At 45.7% G+C, this 20,330-nt stretch overlaps 1 protein-coding gene across 3 annotated transcripts in view; it reads right to left on the reverse strand.

Moving 5' to 3' along the window:
• Positions 1 to 4,177: 4,177 nt before the first annotated feature.
• Positions 4,178 to 20,330, reverse strand: part of LOC130123700 (transcriptional repressor p66 alpha-like) — a 37,937-nt gene continuing 21,784 nt past the window's right edge. For all 3 annotated transcript variants that reach the window (XM_056292960.1, XM_056292961.1, XM_056292962.1), the window contains 4 exons: positions 9,215 to 9,488; positions 6,552 to 6,985; positions 6,041 to 6,302; positions 4,178 to 5,511 (listed from right to left, as the gene is read on the reverse strand). In XM_056292960.1, coding sequence (XP_056148935.1) covers positions 5,375 to 5,511; positions 6,041 to 6,302; positions 6,552 to 6,985; positions 9,215 to 9,488 — 1,107 coding nt within the window. In that variant the 3' untranslated portion in view covers positions 4,178 to 5,374. The remainder of the gene's footprint in view (positions 5,512 to 6,040; positions 6,303 to 6,551; positions 6,986 to 9,214; positions 9,489 to 20,330) is intronic.

Here is a 20,330-nt window from a genome sequence, read left to right on the forward strand (position 1 = left end):
CCACAGTTTTGCAAACTTGTGCGTTGAAGTTTGGATCTGTAATCTTAGTTTTGTAGACGTGTACATTTTGTTTGATGCCTGCAAACTACGTTTCGCAAGTCTGTGCATTTAGACACAGGCTTGCAAGCTTACTTTACCACCCGATCTACGATGAACGCTCCATTCAATGGAAATAAATTGTATTAAAATTGTACATTCTTATGGATTGGGATTGAGTTGTACAATTCCCTAGCCAGTGCTGCCAGATTTGAATAGCCCAATCAGGGTCCTGAATCCGCCCAAAAATAGCCTTTTATTTTTTTATTTTATTTTTTTACTGCTGTTGTTTAGTAGGTTTCTCTCTCCGTCCGGTGTATGTATGTAATAATAATTATGTTTATCAGAGCCATTTTTACCCACCCAATCAAATAAAAAGTACCCCAATCTGGCAACAATGTCCCTAACCCATGTTGTAGAGCAGTGTTTCCCAACCCAGTCCTCAAGGAGCGATATCCTGCAGATTTTCTTTGCAACCCTGAATAGGTACCTGTTTGTAGTTATTCAACCAATCAGCAATGAATTGTGTCAGATTTTGCACACCTTGCATAATTAAGTGCTATGAGATGATTGGTTGAGTAAGTACAAGCAGGGCTACAGATGCAGGGTTACAAGGAATATCTACAGGATAGAAGGGGGTCCTTGAGGACTGGATTGGGAAACACTTGTAGAGGTTGCAAAACAAACCCATTCAATTGAGCGCATCTGCAGTCACTGCTGCGTTTGGTTTTGGCCCATTCTCCATTGGCCTGCGTCCACGTCACGTGACTCGTCTCATCATCAGCCGCTTCTTCGGGGTCGGGTCGCGGTGGCAGCAAGCTAAGTAGAGCACTTCAGACGTCCCTCTCCCCAGCAACGCCCTCCAGTTCCTCCTGGGGGATCCCAAGGCGTTCCCAGGCCAGATTGGACATGTAGTTCCTCCAGCGAGCGCTGGGTCTACCCTGGGGTCTCCTCCCAGTTGGACGTGCTCGGAAAACCTCCAAAGAAAGGCGCCAAGGAGGCATCCTAATTGGATGCCCGAACCACCTCAACTGGCTCATGTCCACGCGAAGGAGCAGCGACTCTTAGCTCCCTCCGGATGTCCGAGCTCCTCACTCTATCGCTAAGGCTGAGCCCAGACACCCTACGGAGGAAACTCATTTCAGCCGCTTGTATCCGCGATCCCACCCTTTCGGTCACTACCCAAAGCTCATGAGAATAGGTGAGGGTTGGAACGAAGATTGACTGGTAAATTGAGACAGTACAACGTCCGCATTACTGCTGATGCTGCACCAATCTTCCAGTCAATCTCTCACGCTAGCCTATCCTCACTCGTGAACAAGATCCCGAGGTACTTGAACTCCTTCACTTGAGGTAAAAATTCACCCCCAACCCAGAGGGAGCAATCCACCATTTTCCGGTAGAGAGACTTGGAGGTGCTGACTCTCATCCCGGCCATTTCACACTCGGCAGCAAACCGCCCCAGTGTGCGCTGGAGGTCGCGTTCTGATGAAGCCAACAAAACCACATCATCGATGCAATTCTGAGGTTCTCACACTCCTCACCTTGGCTGCGCCTTGAGATCCTGTCCATGAATATCACAAACAATCGAAGACGAGGGACAACCTTGGCAGTGTCCGACACCCACCGAAAACGTATTTCACTTTGTGCCAAGAATGCAGACACAGCTCTCATTTTGGTTATACAAGGACCGGATGGCTTGTGCCCCAGGGTACACAGTCATATGTCTTCTCCAAGTCCACAAAATGCATGTAGACTGGCTGGTCAAACTCCTATGCTTCCCTCAGCACTTCCGCAAGGGTAAAGAGTGGGTCCGTTGTTCTACGGCCAGGGCGGAATCCACATTGTTCCTCCTGGATCCGAGGTTCGACAGTCGGTCAGAAGATCCTTTCCAGCACCTTTAGATTTTCCCAGGGAGGCTGAGCAATGCGATGCCCCGATAATTGGAGCACACCCTCCGGTCTCCTTTTTTAAATATGGGAACCACCACCCCGGTCTGCCACGCCACAGGTACTGTCCCAAACCTCCACGTGACACTGAAGAGGCATGTCAGCCAAGACAGCCCAACAATGTCCAGAGCCTTCAGCAACTCGGGGCGAATTTCGTCCACACCCGGTGCCTTGCCACCAAGGAGCTTTTTAACTCCGTCAGAGACCTCTACCAGGGATATGGGCTCCCCCCGTCTTCAGACTCTACTTCCTCCACTGAGGATGTGTTAGCTGGGTTCAGGAGCTCCTCAAAGTGTTTTTTCCCACTGCCAGACAACATTCCCAGTCCGGGTCAGCAGTTCCCCTCCCCAGCTGAACACAGCCCGAGTCAGGCCCTGCTTCCCCTTCCTGAGTCACTGGATGGTTTGCCAGAACGTCCTTGAGGCCAACCGAAGGTCCTCCTCCATAACCTCGCTGAACTCCTCCCACACCCGAGTTTTTGCTTCCACGACCGCTGAAGCCACAACCCTTCTGGCCTCCCGGTACCTGTCTGCTGCTTCAGGAGACCCTTGGGCCAACCAAGCCCAAAAGGCCTCCTTCTTCAACCTGACAGCTTCCTTATAGAGGCTTTGAACATGGCCCACTCAGACTCCATGTCCCCAGCCTTCCTCGGGATACACGAGAACGTCCGGGAGTTGAAGACCTCATGGACAGGGGCCTCCGCCAGACATTCCCAGTTCACCCTTTAACTATACGTTTGGGTTTGCCAGGTCTATCCGGCAGCCTTCCCTGCCATCTGTTCCAACTCACCACCAGGTGGTGATCAGTTGACAGCTGTGCTCCTCTCTTCACCCGAGTGTCCAAAACATACGGCCGCAGATCAGATGATACGACCACAAAGTCTAACATCGATCTTCAGTCTAAGGTGTTCTGGTACCAAGTACACTTATGAACTACCTTACGTTCGAACACGGTGTTTGTTATGGCCAATCCATGACTCGCACAGAAGTCCAATAACAAGGCACCACTCGGGTTCTAATCGGTGAAGCCATTCCTCCCAATCACGCCCCTCCAGGTTTCTCCATCACTGCTCACTTCAGTGTTGAAGCCCCCCAGCAGAACTATAGAGTCTCCAGGCGGAGCCCTATCCAGGACACCACCCAGAAACTCCCAAGAAGGCTGAATACTCCAAACTGCTATTTGGTGCATACGCACACACAAGTCAGAGGACCCCCCACCCCCGGCAACTCGCAGTCGTATAGTGGTGACCCTCTCATTCCCCAAGGAGAACTCCAACATTGCGGCGCTCAACCGGGGACTTGAGTATCCCCACACCCACCCGGTGCCTGTCACCTTGGCCAACTCCGGAAAAGTAGAGTCCAGGAATTTGGTACCAGTCCTATGTGTGGAGGTGAGCCCAACTATATCTAGTTGGTACCACTCCACCTCCCGCACCAGCTCAGGCTCCTTCCCTGCCAGAGAGGTGACATTCCACGTCCTGGGGATCAATCTGCGATGTCGGAAGTTGGCACGCCCTGGTCCCTGCCTTTGCCTGCATTGCACCCTACCCCAATGCTCATTCCCGCATGTGATGGGTCCACGGTGTGGTCGCTCCATGTTGTTTTTTCGGGCTGGGCCCGACTGGGCTCCATGGGCCAACGCCCAGCCACCAGACACTCGCTGGCGAGCTCCCTTCCCAGATCTGGCTCCACGAGGGGGCCTCGGTTTCCCTTTTCCGGGGAAGGTGCTGTAGCTCTGCTGGTGTTCTTTCATTGGGGATCTCTTCTTAGTCTGGGCCCTCATCCATTTCCATTTCTTCCTGTCTTCTGCATCTTCCTGTCACCTGCATGTTCTCGCTCACCATTTTTGCCTGTCAAACGAAAATGGCTGATTCTTTTTTTATTCTCAGTAGAAAATAACACATTTTAATAGTTTCAGCATAAAAATGCGTTTTGATAACGTTTCTAGCAAGAAATGTGATTTTTCTTAATAATCTTTGTTTAGTGAATTTGCATTTCTGATATTCTCTGTACCATTGCATTTTATAAGTTAATCCTTGTGTATATATCTGGACTGAGAGCCACGAAACCGGAGTCAAATTCCATGTGTGCAAACCTACGTGGCCAATAAACATGATTCTGAATGTATATCCTTTGCCTGATACAAAATTGATGACACACACGTTGTTAAAATCATTTATAATTTTATTTCGTTAGGAGCTAGGAAAAAAAGTAAACCAAATAAACTGTAACATAAGTTTGTAGAATGCAATAAAGATTGGGAAGCAGAAATGGTTATGCAACACAGTGAGGGGCCACAAGCTACAAGATGTTTGGGCGTAGTTTACAGACTGGATGGCACAGAAATCGCCTCGAAACATGGATTCAGGGGAAGGCATTCGCCACATATGTTCTAAGGATTATGGTTGAAGAAATCCAATGCACGATCTATGGTTCCAATGTGTCAGATTCAGCTCCTGCAGGGTCTGTGTTTTTGAGCGGTGAAATAGCACAAAAAAAAACTTACATTGTTGACAATATAAAATAAGCAGAATACAGATGGTAACTACAGATGAAGAAAGAAAAAAGGATGCTCCTTCCGCTAAGGTGCACAATGAACTAAGGGAAGAAATTAAGGGTAGGCATGCTCTGTCAAACAAATGGAAAAAAAAAAGTTTGTGTGGAGACCACAATATATTGATGGTGATTTTTAACATCAAAGTAACCAAATAACTTACAGTAAATATAAAGAAATTCCAAACCTTTTAACTACAAGGGTTATGTGTTGAAAACTTTACAACTAAGTTCTGTTGTTTTTAACTTAAAACGTAACTGAATTTTGTTTTATCTTACAAGAACTCTTGAATATTAAGTCAACAATTCAAGTTTTGTGAACTACAGACAAGTCATAACGACTCACACAACTTGTGAGTTTGTGAATAATTTGCTGGCTGTCTTTGTGACAAGGGATGGCCTATACACTCCAAGCACTTATATTACTTCCAAGGCTTACAAAGTGAGGAAAAATACAAAGTAGACATAACCTTGAAGGACCAACATTTTCATGCCATCATTTCTTCAATCAAAGCTGTTATGGCTAATAGAGTAACAAGAGATGCCCTTGATGCATGTTTTCTTTTAACCCAAATCAAATCCAATGGTTTCTGAGCAATGATCAAAGAACAGTGATCCTCAAAATAAACAGACTTCCAAAAAAAAAAAAAAAAAAAAAAAGCGAAAAAAAGAAACTAAAACAAAAATCACAAGATGGTAGAGAAGGAACATTTTTGTTGCTTTAAGCAATTGCATTTTATTAACAGTCCTCCGAGGGGTGCTGTTGACCTTATTACCGGAGCTGAGGAACCCCGACAAAAACTAGAATAATAGCAAATACCATGAAAATTGTTTGCATTATTTCCATGTGTTTGCTGTCTGGGAGATGGAGCGAGAGGGGATCATGTCCAGAAGATACTCCCTCTGACGAGGGTCGACGCTGGAAGAGGTCTTGTGACCTGACAAGCTGGGGTTCACATAAGCCATGGTCACTCCTGCATGCATAGGGAACAGAAAAAAGGTCAGAGAATGGATGGGAAAAATCAAAACAAAGTATAATTTCAAGCACTAATAATTCAGCATAATGCTCATACATTTCCACTCATAAGACATGTACACTTGCACGCACACACAAGAGAAGTGTCAATAAAAGTAATTAGTTTTTCTACTCAAAGATATCTAGTAGCTGTGGAGACCAGTAGGAAAACCAAACCACCAAACAGAGGGGCTAGAGCAGAAGATGAGGAAGAATTGATGGAATTGAGGAGTGGGATTGCCTTGTCCGAAAACAACTGTCATCATTTATATTCCTCCTGCACATATGATAGCAGCCCTTTTTATTATATGTACTCCAATACAGGGGCTTATGCTGTATAACACTAAATACAGTCCCAACTATTTGCCAACACCCTTAGAATTGTGTCTTTAGAAGGTACACTATTGTTTTTGGACTAGACAAGAAACTGAAAGGTAAGAAAGTAGATGTTGCTGGCCAGTGATGTACTGGTATTATTGTGAGTCTACCTTTATTGCTGTTGTTCTGCTTCTTCCATGCAGAGGCTGAGGCACTACCTCCGCTGATATTGTTGCTGCCGCTGAATCCACTGCTCCTCACCTGTGAACTCTGGGCAGAGGGGCGGGAAACATGGGATTGCTTACCTGGCCGGTTGACCAAGGCTGCGGCTGCCACTGCACTCTGAAGCTGAGAGGAAGAGGAGAAGGAGTGGGGGACTCCTCTCACCCCCACTGATGAGACACTGCTACGGGACAGTTGGCCCTGGGAGGGCTAAAGTGTGGAGGGTTGAGAAAGGGAAGAAATTGAGAAGCAAAGAAAAGCAGAAACATCAACCAGCATTACATATGCATAACCTATATAAACCTGTACTATGCGGCATTATAGATCCAAATAACTGAGATGCTGATGGTTGAGTGCAGCAGTTGACTCCAGTTTAATGAAGATGAGAGAGGAGTTTACACAAAATGGTAGACAGTGGTGAGAAAAAGTGCTACCTTTAAAAAGATGGGTAATGCCCACCTGCTTAATGTTGGAGTGATGGTGAACAATGTTCTGTCCTCTGCTGTGCTGGTGAAGGTGCTGGAGGGAGGATGCTCTTGCATGGGCCTGCTTCAGCTGCTGAGACACCAGCTGCTCTGCCTTCAATGATGAAGAGAAGGTAGAGGAGGATGAAGAAGAGGAGGTGGTGTGGGAAATAGGGGACGCAGCCTGCTGCTGGATACGCTGCTCGATTTCCTGCTCCTGTTGCAGTGCCTTGACAAACGCTGCCTTCAACCTATTGGTGTGCTCGGCTTTCAAAGCCTTTTTCTGATTTGATGACATACAGTCCTCACAGAGAATGGTCCCACCCTTAGCCTTGTCTTGCCTCCAGCGGCAGGTGAAGTCAGTGCTGCACTGGGTGCAGGTAAACGGCTCTCTGACAACAGGCTTGGACATAGCCACACCTGTCTTTCCTGGAATAGACAGAAGGAGTAAAGTGACAAAGGAAATGAGCAGAGGGCTTCTTCCTAAAAATGAACTTAAAGGAAGTGATAACTGGACAGATACAGATAATTAATTTCTGTTTGAAACTGGAGAAAACATGTTTCAACCAATGACTACATTAACTAAATTTTCTAGTTCTAGCCAATTGACCTTTCACAAAGTCCGCCCCCCTTAGTTACTGTTGCTATGCCCTTCAAGCATTTCAGAACCATCCAGGAAGTAGCCGGAAAACACCAAAACATGAAGGAAGAAATCAACGCATTCCCAGAGAAAATAAGTGATGTATTTTGGAGTAATTCATCCTTAATATCATCCCGTGAAAGGCAGAAGGGGTTACAGTATGCGGTGGCGGAATACATTCAGAATATTAAAAGTAAAACTGACTTGCGTGGACTCCGGGCTACCGGGTGTGACTGTAATTGAGCGTAAAGCTTACCGGTCACAATCAAACAATGAGAAACCCCATCAACTAATTCTGAAACACATTGTGGACCAATTGTGTTCTTGCACTGTAGGGTAAGTTACATATTTCAGCTATTATTGGTATATTTTTGATAATCCATTGTCAACATCACCATATTATAGTGTTGATTCTGGCCAAGGTTCCCCATAGCCTTCTTTTATCCAGGCTTTTTCGGGGGTACTGTATGGGCTCCTGGGGGTCGCAGGGCGGCCAGGGACATGCCCCGGGGCCAGGGGAACCGCCCCATGATTTTTTTTTTTTTACCTTCGGACCAGAACCGGTATTTTCAACAAAATAAGGCAAACGAGATGCCCCCGCGGGCGGGATGACTTTTCTGAACGACCGGTCCCCACCTGGAGCTCACGGAGGCGAAGAAATGTTTAAAATAGGCCGGATATGAGGAGGTCAGACTGGCCAGAGACCATCCCAGCAGACCCTCCCCGCGGGTCTTTATGCTCTGAAATGAAAGGTGGAACCTGGCTAACCTGTGACTAGCATAACGAAGTTATATTAGTGGGCTAGCTATCATTAGCTATCATTAAATTAGGTATCTCTGGACACAGACTAAGCTGGTTACGTTCATCAGGTACATTAATTATTTTATTTTGTTAGTAATACGTTGATATGTTAATAATGATAATAATCATTGTGTGGGTAAAAGTAACGGTAATGATACGTTAGCTGTATTAGCTATCAATAATAGCTAGTAGCAAGGTGTCTGTGAATGTTCTCATTCATCCAGGTCATGGTTATCCACAGGAATTGAATCAAGTGCAACTGGAGTTGGTATATATCCGTGAAGACGTCTCGCCTCTCATCCAAGAGGCTTCATCAGTTCGTGCCTTTCTTTTTTTTTAATAAATTTATTTCTGATTTTTTCCTTTTTCTCCCAATTTAGTGGCCAATCGATCCCTATTTTAATTCAAACACCCACCCTCGCCCTCGCACTGTATGCGTTCGCCAACTGCATCTCTCCGGCCGGCAGTCTCGAAGGAGACCGCCTCGCCACTTTCGTGACAAGGCGACTCCAAGCCGAACCACTGTTTTTCCGACACACACAGAGACGCATTCACGTGACGAACACAAGCCGACTCCGCCCCCCTCCCGAAGACAGCGTTGCCAATGATCGCTGCTTCGTCGAGTCCGGCCATAGTCGGATCTGACGAGACCGGGGCGCGAACCCCAGTCCCCAGTGGGCAACTGCATCGACACAGAGCCGATGCTTAGACCGCTACACCACCGCGGACTCAGTTCGTGCCTTTCTGACTAGACCAAGCTAGTCTGACTGGCTGGTGATGAAACTCAGATATTTATCCTCTTTGGAGTCGTTATCAGCTAGTAGCAAGCTAGTAACAAGCTTAGCTTGGAGCAGACAGGTATTTTTGTTGATTTTGGATGGATTAAGCTAGCCATGGGGTCTGCTATACTGCGGAATCTATTGCCGACATTGCGCTTCTTGCGTTCTAGGTTTCAGGAAGGGAAAGAAAATTACTCCCCTCCAAACTTTTCAGATATCTAGTATCCAATTTGCAGATCCCATAGGCACACCGTTTCAGCATTTTGCTGTGTTTGAAAGCTTGACGGACCTCCCTCACATAGAAACCGTTGCTAAGGTAGGATTGGACAAGCACCGTTCTGGGGCGGTACTTTGCGAAAGGTCAATTAAAGGATCCAACAGCGCAACATTGGATGTAACTGAATAGCATAAGCCAAAAGCGTAGAAAATGTAACATACCTCTGTGAATAGTATCCAGTAAATTTTGTACCACTTCTTCCAACCCCACCAGGTAGATGAATTCATTGTTGGCTGCTGAGGGCAGGAAATTGAACTCTGGGGCAGGGGGTTTGGGTGGTGGGATCTCAAGTAGGGTCTTCTCCAGTTGCTTACGCAGGGCCAGCTTTGCTGCAGCCTGTCGGCTGGCTGGGGTGTCATTTACATTCACTGCGGATACACTGCTGCTTCCTGACTGAGATGTCATCAGAGAGCCCTTTAAATTGGTGGAAGAGGCCTTTGAGAGAAAGCAATGAGAAAGGAGAAAAGAGCAAAAAGAAAAAAAGAAAAAAGGTGTTAATCTGACTGCGGATGAATGAACAAGGACGCAGATAACACATACATAACCTGCATACACACGGTGACCAATGATAACGACACTGGAGTTAACGATGTACGCCCTGGCATCTTGCATTAAAAAGAAGAAGGTATACACAGGTAGTAGTCTTGAGCCTGTGAGGAATAATGTAGTCAGTTAGCCAAGCAACCCGGGCTAACGTCCTGCTAAGCGCGGGAAGACGTTAGAAAGTTACTTCGGCCGTCACATCCAGGTCTAACAAAATGAAATCCGTTTCATTATCCAAGTCATTTCACAAAGCCCACCTTTGCCTTTGTGCCATATTTTCTGTCAAAAAAACAGGCGGTGTATAACTGTTCCATGTTCACCTCAGTAACCGTTGCCTACAACTATGAATTAATAAGGACGTCTGGCGAGACTTCGAGTTCTCACGAAATGCTGCCCCGACACGTACGTACGGCTGATTGCGCGCGTCGTCTTCTTCTTCTTCTTCAAAGAAGTTTCAATCGGTACCCTGTGAGGACACAGCGCCAACGGCGGCCGTTGTTAACCCGGTACGGTACGGTCTTGTCAATCCAATTTTGTACAGGAGTTTAAGAACTCTACAGGTGAGCTCGTCGGTAAGAGCCGTTTTGCATCGAAATGTTCCCAACTATTGAAACGGGTTTGCTATTAGGTAAAGGTTAATCGCGCGTCCCAGTGTTGTACTGAATTCTGACGGGGGGAGGAGACCGTACCAATATAATAAGTAGACCCTTTAGTCGAGCGGTTAGCGATGTCTCCTGCGCCGCGGGCGATACGGGTCAGCTTCCCGGCCGCGGCAGTTCCTGTGGTTGCGTTGTCCCCCCCGAATTCGCTACATTATTTTTGTAGCTAAGAAAAATACCGTCGTAGGTGAAATACGTTCCGTATATGCGAACAAACGCCGTTGTTTGCTAAATTAGCTGAGTTAGTTCAAGTGGCTAAGTTGTTAGCCAGCCAACGCTCCGCAGACAAGACCTCACATTCCATGACTATGGCGACGAACATCCCACCTCCGAAACCCACGAATCTTTCAGGGAACTGGCATACTAATTGGGACAATTTTAGAGACGAATACGAGGACTATGCGCTGGCGATTGGACTACTGGAGAAACCCAAGAAAGTCCAGCCGGCGACTTTTTGAGAAGTTTAATGGGCAGCGAATGCAGGCATATCTATCGGCACATTGTCACTTTCACAGGGCAACAACAATGTGACGCAAAGGCCATACTCGGTGCTTTGCAGAGTTACTTCGAACATGTCAGGAATGCCATTTACGAACGGTTCGTCTTTGGAAGTTGTAGACAGGAAGAGGGTGAGTCAGTGGACAATTGCATAACTTGTTTGAGAGAAAGAGCTGCTACATGCGAATACGGGGCATTGAAAGATGAGCTGATTCATGACACAATTGTGCTGGGAACTGCAAATGAGGACACGTAGCGGCGGCTACTAAGGGAGAAGGAATTAACTTTAACATTTGCCATTGAAATGTGCCGCGCTGCTGAAGGCACGGACATGAGAATGAGAGCAATGGAAACGGAAACCTCGCGAGCTGAAGTCATTAACGCTCGTTAGGCAGCCATTCAGAAAAAAACCATCGATGCAGAATTATTCACCGCGCTTGCCTACAGACAGTACAGCTTGCAGGTATTGTAGTGTGGGAATGCACACGCAAGAGGCAAAGAGCACTGCCCTGACTATGAACAATGCGAATTCTGTGTAACCAATAACCACTTTGCTAAAGTGTGTCTGAAGGACAAAAAAAAAGGGTGAGTGAGGGCAAACGTCACTGTGCTGAGAATGCCAATTCGGAGCAGAACAGTGAGGATGACATGCATGAAACCATAGGGGCTATTCAGTCAAGAGGTAAGAAATGATTTGTGACTGCGAATACACAACAAGTTGCAACAACGCCAACTGGATTCGGGTGCTACGTGCAACGTGATGAGCTATAAAGATAAAATCAAGCTGGCACCTGACACACAGCTCTTGCCCAGTAATACTAGACTAAAGCTATACAGGAGAGCTAATGCGCTCTTTGGGCATTTTTGAGACTGAATGTGCTATTAGAGGACAGAAGCACAAGCGAGAGTTTGAAATAGTGAATGCCAGTCAATATTCCCTCCTCTCAGTTTCCACATGTGAACGCCTGGGACTGATCCACTTCACAATACTAAGTGACCTGCACACCATGGAGCATGTCCAGCGTGGACCCTTGTCCATAGAACAACTGCTTAGCAGGTATGACGACGTATTCAACGGGCCTGTCGAATCAGTACCTGGGGAGGTGCACTTCGAGCTGGATAAGAGTGTCACTCCAGTCCAGTGCGCTCCTCATAGTGTGCCCATTGCAATTAAAGGAGCTGTAAAGGCACAGCTTGACGAGGTGTAAGGCGAACGGCCACATGACATCTGTGACTGATCCAACTCACTGGATCTGCAATATGGTCATTGTAAAAAAGCCAGAGAAACTGAGGGTCTGCATTGACCCAGCATCTGAACCAGGTGCTGAAACGCTCTCACTATATCATGCCGACACTGGAGGACATCCTCTACAAGCTTCCCAAGGCCAGGATCTGGTGGATGCTCGAGATGCATTCTTGCAATGCAAGCTGGATAAGGAAAGCAGCCTCATGAGCGCCTTCGGGACCTCATGGGGTCAAAAACACTGGCTCAAGCTCCCATTTGGCATCTCTGTGGCACCTGAAGTCTACCAGTGCAAGCAGCACAAGTTACTGGCTGGGCGCAAGGGCATCGAACCCATCGCTGATGATATCCTGGTCATAGGCTGTGGTGACTCTGATGAAGAAGTAGAACATGACCATGATGTAAAGCTCCTGGCACTGATGGAGCACTGCTGAACGATCAAGCTGTGCCTGGGCCTGAAGAAGCTGTATTTCAAGCTGAGAGACGTTCACTTCCATGGCCATATTCTCTCAGCCACAGACCTGAAGTAGGACCCTGAAAAAGTGAAGGCGATCCTTGATATGCCAAACCCAACTGATGCAAAAGGAGTGCAGCGGTTAATCGGCTTTGCAAACTATCTCGCAAAGTTCATGCCATGCTTGTCCAAAGTCTGCGAGCCTCTGCGACGGCTGCTGAACAGAGACACCATGGCACTGGCCATCCAAGCATGAGGCAGAGGTACAGGAGCTGAAATCTCTGGCCTTGTCTATGCCACTGTCACGTTACTATGATGTGACAAAGCCTGTCACAATCCAGAGCGACTCCAGCCAAAGTGGACTTGGTTGCTGCCTTATGCAGGAGGGCCAACCAGTCGCATTTGCCTCAAGAGCTGTCACTCCCACTGAGCAAAATTACACACAAATCGAGAGATGCCTCAGCATTGTCTTCACCTGCCAGCGCTTCCATCAGTACTTGTATGGCCCGTGAGATGATCACTGCAGAAACTGACCACAAGCCACTAATAGGCAAGCCTCTCCTCCCTGTGCCCAAGAGGCTTCAGAGCACGTTCCTGACTCTGCAAAACTATAGCCTGAAGGTCGTTTACAAGCCGGGACCACAGATGTTTATCAGCGACACACTGAGCAGGGCAACGGTGCAATGCACAGGCAACGATACGGCATATCAGAGGCATGCCAACATCACAGATCACCGCCTGGCCCAGGTCAGACAACACACAGACAAGGACGAACATCTGCAGTCACTGAAGTCCATGGTTCTCACCGGTTGGCCGACCTGAAAGAGGAATTACCATTCACAGTGAGAGAATACTGGCCTTTTCGAGACGAGATCAGTGTGCAAAACAGCATCCTGTTCAGAGGTCAAAAGGTCATTATCCCAAAAACACTATGACCAGAGATGCTCACCCGCATACACTCCAGTCACATTGGTGGCAACGCATGCTACCGCCAGGCCAGGGAGACATTATACTGGCCAAACATACAGGCAGAGATAAAAGACTTTGTCAGCAACTGCACTATCTATAACAAGTATGCTCAGGAACAGCAAAAGGAAACCATGCTGTCACACGAGCTACCCACAAGGCCTTGACAGATCGTCAGCATGGACTTATTCAGCCACAGAAAAAAGGACTATCTTCTCATTGTTGATCACTACTCTGATTTCTGGGAGATTGAACTGCTCCAAGACTTGTCTGCAGAGACCATCATAAAGTGCTGCAAGGCACAGTTCGCAAGGCATGGCCAGCCCGACAAGGTCATCACTGATAATGGGCCACAGTTTAACTTCCAGTTCAAATGTTTTGCTACAGAATGGCAGTTTGACCACATGACCTCCTCTCCAAGGCACCCAAAGACAAACGGCAAGGCAGAGTCGGCTGTCAAGATTGCTAAAAATCTGTTACGCAGGGCTGCACGTGATGGCAACAACCCCTGGCAGGCCATGTTACACTGGCGGAACACGACAACTGAACACATGGACAGCAGTCCAGCACAGCGCCTCCTGTCAAGGCGTCTGAAGACTCCCATCCCTGTAGCCAACAAGCTACTTGAGCCCTGCATCGTGGTCAGGGTCACAGACAAACTGCGTAACAGGAAACAGTTTGCCAAGTACTTCTACGACCGGCCTGCTCGTGACCTACCAGAGCTGGAGGTGGGTGAGGCAATCAGGATGAAACCACTGCCGGGTGACCACACAGGATGCTGGAGGTAGGGCATGTGCCTACAAAAAAGTCGTACCATGCTCTTACCTGGTGGACATTGGTGGCTCTCTCTACTGCCGCAACAAGGTGTATCTACGCATAGCAGAGCAGACATCAAACCAGGACAACACACCACGCACTCACCTGGATGAGCCAGATCATAGTCCAGACCTGAGGACAAGGTGCACAGTATTGAGGCATGAGCAAACTGGGTATGAGGCTCCTTCCTCACCATGCTCATGGCTCTAACCCTAACCCTGCCAGAGCCCAAACTTACTCTCGGGTGGGGCGGCTGTGCAAGCCACCGGATAGGCTCAATTTGTAAGCAAGGACTGTTCTAAAATGTTGAACTGTTCTTTATTATGGGACTCAGACTTAAAAAAAAAAAGAGAAGAAGAAAGAAAAGAAAAGTTAGATGGCAACTTAAGGAACAGTTGTTTGGTTGTTATGTTTGTGTTCAGGTTAGAATTTTTATGTCAGAATTTATTTGTATTCTAAGAACTTAATGTGATGGTGTTGCGTTTGCACTTTCTATTGAAAAGGATGATGTTACAGGTTCTGGGTGATGGGTAATTGACTAGTCAGGCTGTCATACGCCAGAAGCAGTTAGGAAGCTATCGACCCCTCACACAGGGTCTTGTATCTAACATGGTTACTGCACTTGACACCATGCGTCTGTCTTCATTCATTATACTGAAACAGATTCTGCGATTCTAAAACAGTTAAAAGGTCTAGGACATCCAGGTAGTGTAGCGGTCTATTCTGTTGCCTACCAACATGGGTATTGCCTGTTCAAATCCCCGTGTTACCTCCGGCTTGGTCGGGCGTGCGGATGGGAAGCCAAATGTGGGTATGTGTCCTGGTTGCTGCACTAGCACCTCCTTTGGTTGGTCGGGGCGCCTGTTCAGGGGGGAGGGGCAACTGGCGGGAATAGCATTATCCTCCCGTGCACTACGTCCCCCTGGCAAAACTCCTCACTGTCAGCTGAAAAGAAGCGGCTGGCGGAGGAGGCATGTGGTAGTTTGCTGCCCTCCCCGGATCGGCAGACGGGGTGCAGCAGCGACCAGGACGGCTTGGAAGAGTGGGGTAATTGGATGGGTACAATTGGGGAGAAGTGGGGGGGGGGTCTAAGGACAGAATCTTGACGCACATAATGCCACGCAGTCATCAGTAAAGAAACTTGAAAAGTCCATGTCCCAGTTAAAGGAATGGCTTGAGAAAACAGAGGGAGTCAGAAATCAGCAAAATTGATGACAGAGGCCTGAGACACGAGAGGGCGCTCCAAAACCTTGTATAAAGAGATGCACAGCCATATGCGAGGACTTGCAAAACAGACTCGGGCGCAAAAATATCCGAATTTACCAAGCGCTTGAAGAAGAATACTTGAGTGTGTGAAGGAGCTTTTGATAAAAACTCCAAAAGTATCACCTTAACTGGTTATTAAGACAGAAAAGGGCGCACAGGTCTCTGATGGCCAAACTGAGAGACCCTAGCCCCCCAGCCCCACCGAAAACAATTGGTTTCATATGCAAATACAACTCATGGCAATTTGCATATGAAATCGATTGTTGGTTTCAGTCGTTATACCCCTGTATTGTTTATAAGGGTGGGGATACCTGCAGTCAGTTTAGACTGAAAAGGTCACTCGGATGAGTGATGAAACGTTTCTCTCAATAAACGTGTCCAGATGAAATGATTCAACTTTCTTTGATACAAGAGAAATGTCAAGAGATAGATGGCAAATACAAGGAAACTGGTGTGACCAGCGAAATACACAAGCCATGATGTCAAGATCCGGTGAGGATTTGAGAACACTCATGAATGATGAAGATGAGTAAACTAGTTAAGACACAGATTCCGTTAATGTTTACAGCATGTTTAACATGAGAAATAATTGTTACGCTGCTGATTATGCGCTGTATTGAGTAACATATTGAGTTGTTGGTAAAGTGAAATACTTTGAATCTATTTGATTTTATATGCAGTGGTTTTTGTGATCAGAGACTGGGCCATTGGTGGATCACACATAGCCTGTGTTTTAAGGCAGAAGGCTTTCCCTACAGTTGAGGATACTTTTGTGGTTAGCTTTACTTGCACTTAGTGCAATGCTCCCTGAGAGTGACAGCTACACCTCTGCCCATAAAACACTGGGAGTGGGTTACAATGGCAATATATGTTCGACAGCCTGCTGGCGAGTTAGAAGTTCTATGTTCCCCCTTACAAGTGAATAGGGAACTGTTCAAGGTTTGTTTTGTATGTTTTATTTTCCTTGACAAATGTTCCAAGCTCATATATTATGGAAGATAGATCTATATTCTATACAAGACTTACACAAACTAGGACCAATATATCAACAGTGACAATATCACAAGCTTAAACTGTATTAGTTATAATACAAATGGTCTTAACAAGCCAATTGAGAAAAAAACTTTTTGGACAATTAAAAAGGAATGCAATGTTCCATAGCATTTACTCAAGAAATTCACTTATCAATAATTGAACACAGGGAACTGAAAAGGGAATGTGTGGACCAGGTATGAAGTGCTTCTTGGCAAAAGGGAAAGAAGAGAGAAGTGGTTATTTTATTTAATAAATCTGTCTATTTTACCAAAGAAAAGGAAACTGCAGATGACCAGGGCAGATATGTCCTGGTCATGGGGTCAACTGGAAGAATAGATTTAACTTTTCTAAATATATATGCACCAAATGAAGACTGTCCGAACTTCTTTAAACACATAGCCTCTCTTTTGGCTGGTAATGCCAAAGGAATTATTATTATGGCTGGAGCGTTTAACTGTGTACTAAATTTAAAATTAGATTAACTCCCTGTAGATAGTAGACCCATTTTAAAAATCTAGATAACTGGATGCAAAGATAAAAGAATTTGAACTTATAGCTGCATGGTGTTTCCACCACCTCAGGCAAAAAGACTTGACTTTGAGGTCAGGGATCCACGGTAGTTTTTCTCAGATACATTTCTTCTGTATTTCCAAGCAAGATATTGACAAGGTTGAATCTTGAAATATTGAATCAGTAACCACATCAGATCAAGGACCCGTAACTCTAACTTAACCTTGGAAATAAGACTTTTAAATACTGGCGGCTGAATGTATCCATGCTGTCTGATTCTCATACGGGAGAGGATAAGTTGAGAACTGAAGACTTATTTTGAATCTTATTATAAGAGTGTTTCACCATCAATTTTTGGGACGCAACAAAGGCTGTAATGAGATGTAAAGTTATTTCAATTGCCTTAAAGAAACAGCGACATGAAAAACAGCAGAATCTAGAAAATGAGATTAAATAAATAAAATAACTGAAAGGAAACAAATGGTCTACAAAAATTGGGACAAAAACTAGATGAGCTGTTCACATATAAAGTGGAAGGGGCCCTTAGGTTTACTGGTTGGACTTACTACAAGATGGGAAACAGGGTGAGTAAGCTGTTGCCATTCCAGCTCCGCAAAATACAGTCAAGCTGGGTAGTTCCAAAGATTAAGCATCCAACTACAAACGCAGTGGTAATGCAAGCACAGGAAATTGTTAATGCCTTTGCAGCCTTTTTGTTTTGATTTCGAGATACTGTATTGATCCCCGTTGGGAAATTCTTTCTCTGCATTTAATCCATCCTAGCTGTGTAGCTAGGAGCAGTGGGCAGCCACCGTGCAGCACCCAGGAACCAACTCCAGTTCGTCTTGCCATGCCTCGGTCAGAGGCACAGAAAGGAGTATAAACCCTAACATGCATGTCTTTTTGATGGTGGAGGAAACCGGAGCACCTGGAAAAAACCCACCGCAGACACGGAAAACATGCAAACTCCACACAGAGGATAACCCCCAAGGTTGGACAACCCCAGGGTTCGAACCCAGGACCTTATTGCTGTGAGACAACAGTGCTAACCACTGCACCACTGTGCTGGTATTATAGTGACCTTTATAAAGCACAAGAATTAGAAAACAGGAAGAAAAAAATTAAAAAACTTTCTAGATAACCTTAAACTCCCTAAACTGTCTACCAATGATGCGGAGGAATTGTCCTCTCCTATTACTGAGAATGAGATATTGGAAACTGTTCAGCTGTTCACCGGGTACAGACGGGTTCCCATGTGAATTTTATAAACATTTTACTGAACAGCTAACATCTTTACTATGAGCGGTTTACAACTACACGTTATCTGAGAGTGACCCACCAGGAAGTTGGTCAGAGGCTATTGTCTCAGTAATACACAAAGAAGGTAGACCTCACGCAACGCAGTGTCTATAGGCCAATCAGTTTCCTCTGTAAAAACTTTAAAATATTGATGTTTATACTTAATAAAAGAATACAGAAATATACTGAAATACTCAGATAGGGTTTATTCCCGGACACCAGGGTACAAACAACACTAGATGAACTTTAAATCAGCAATCAGTGGCTGGATCTAGAAAGGAGCCGTCAACGCTTCTCAGCCTAGAAGCCGACAAAGTATTTGACAGAGCTGACTGGGTGTATCTGGAACTAACATTGAAATGTATGGGATTCAACAACACATTTATTGACTGGATAAACATTATACATAAAAATCCTAAATCTAAAGTCAGGGTCAATGGCCACTGCTCTCAATTTTTTTGAGATACAGAGAGGGACACGTCAAGGAGACGTTTTGTCGCCATCACTATTCGTGGTTAGCATAGAACCGCTAGTGGAGATGATTATAGCAAACCCTCAGATACAGGGAATAGATAACTAAAAGGCTATTATACACAGGATTTCATTATTTGCAGATGACATCTTACTCTACATCACAAGCCCCTTAGACTCAATTCCAATCATAATGGTTTAAGAAATTATAGAGTTGTGGGGCGATAAGATAAATGAGACTAAATCAGAAACTATAATGATAGTGGGAAGTTGGCCACCTCATTTAAACAGTATAGCACCTGTGCTATACTGTATACAGAATAGAATCAATTCAAATGAATGTGCAACCCAGATTTCTTTTCAGTCTTTGCCCATACCAGTACTTGCTACGACCTTCAAGATGTCAGATAAACTTTTATTGAAATATATATGGCAAAAGAAAAGACCCAGAGTAAGGCTCAAGAAAGTCCTTATACCAAAACACAAAGTGGTTTTGGCCTGCCAAATCTGAAAAACTAATATTGGGCAGCCCAACTAAGTATATGGGTGCATTGAATTAAAAATAATGGATACAGGATTGGCACAGATTGAACAAAATTCAATTCCAGAGACTCCTCTCTAATCAATAATATTCTTGAGTAAAGCACATTGGAAAAAAATGAAGATTGGAAACAATTGGAATGAATCTGTGGGAAATGTAAGGAAAAAGAGGGGAGGGCTAAGTTCAATATCAAGGGCCATGCCAAGAGCAGATACTACAGATTTTCTCTATCTTTGTGTGATGGTGGCTTTAAAAGATGGGTGGACTTGGGCCTGGCTACCATGATCAATTAATGGAAGGAGATTGTTTAAAATCTTTTGCACAGCTACACCAATGTTTTGGGTTGCCTTCGAAAAGACCTGTATAGATATCTTTATGCATGCTCAATAATCCATCCATTATCTGAACCGCTTATCCTGCTCTCAGGGTCACGGGGAATGCTGTAGCCCATCTCAGCAGTCATTGGACAGCAGGCAGGGAGACACCCTGGACAGGCCACCAGGCCATCACACACACACACACACACACACACACACACACACACACAGACACACACACACACACACACACACACACATATTCATACCTAGGGACAATTTAGTATGGCTGATTCATCTGACCTACATGTCTTTGGACTGTGGGAGAAAACTGGAGCACCTGGAGGAAACCCATGCAGACACGAGGAGAACATGCAAACTCCACACAGAGGATGACCCGGGATGACCCCCCAAGGTTGGACTACCCCGGGGCTCGAACCCAGAACCTTCTTGCTGTGAGACGACCGTGCTAACCACTGCGTCACCATGCTGCCATGCTCAATAATCCAGATAAGAAAATCAAAGAAAGTTGAATCAGTTCATCTGTTCATTCATAATAACGTTGTGTCCAGATGACCTGATTCAACTTTCTTTGACCTGTATGGATACTCTCAAATAATGCATTATGTAATGAATCACAGTGAGTGGGAAGCAATTAA

The sequence above is a fragment of the Lampris incognitus genome, chromosome 14 (genome assembly GCF_029633865.1).
Source record: "Lampris incognitus isolate fLamInc1 chromosome 14, fLamInc1.hap2, whole genome shotgun sequence".
Lineage (NCBI taxonomy): Eukaryota > Metazoa > Chordata > Actinopteri > Lampriformes > Lampridae > Lampris > Lampris incognitus.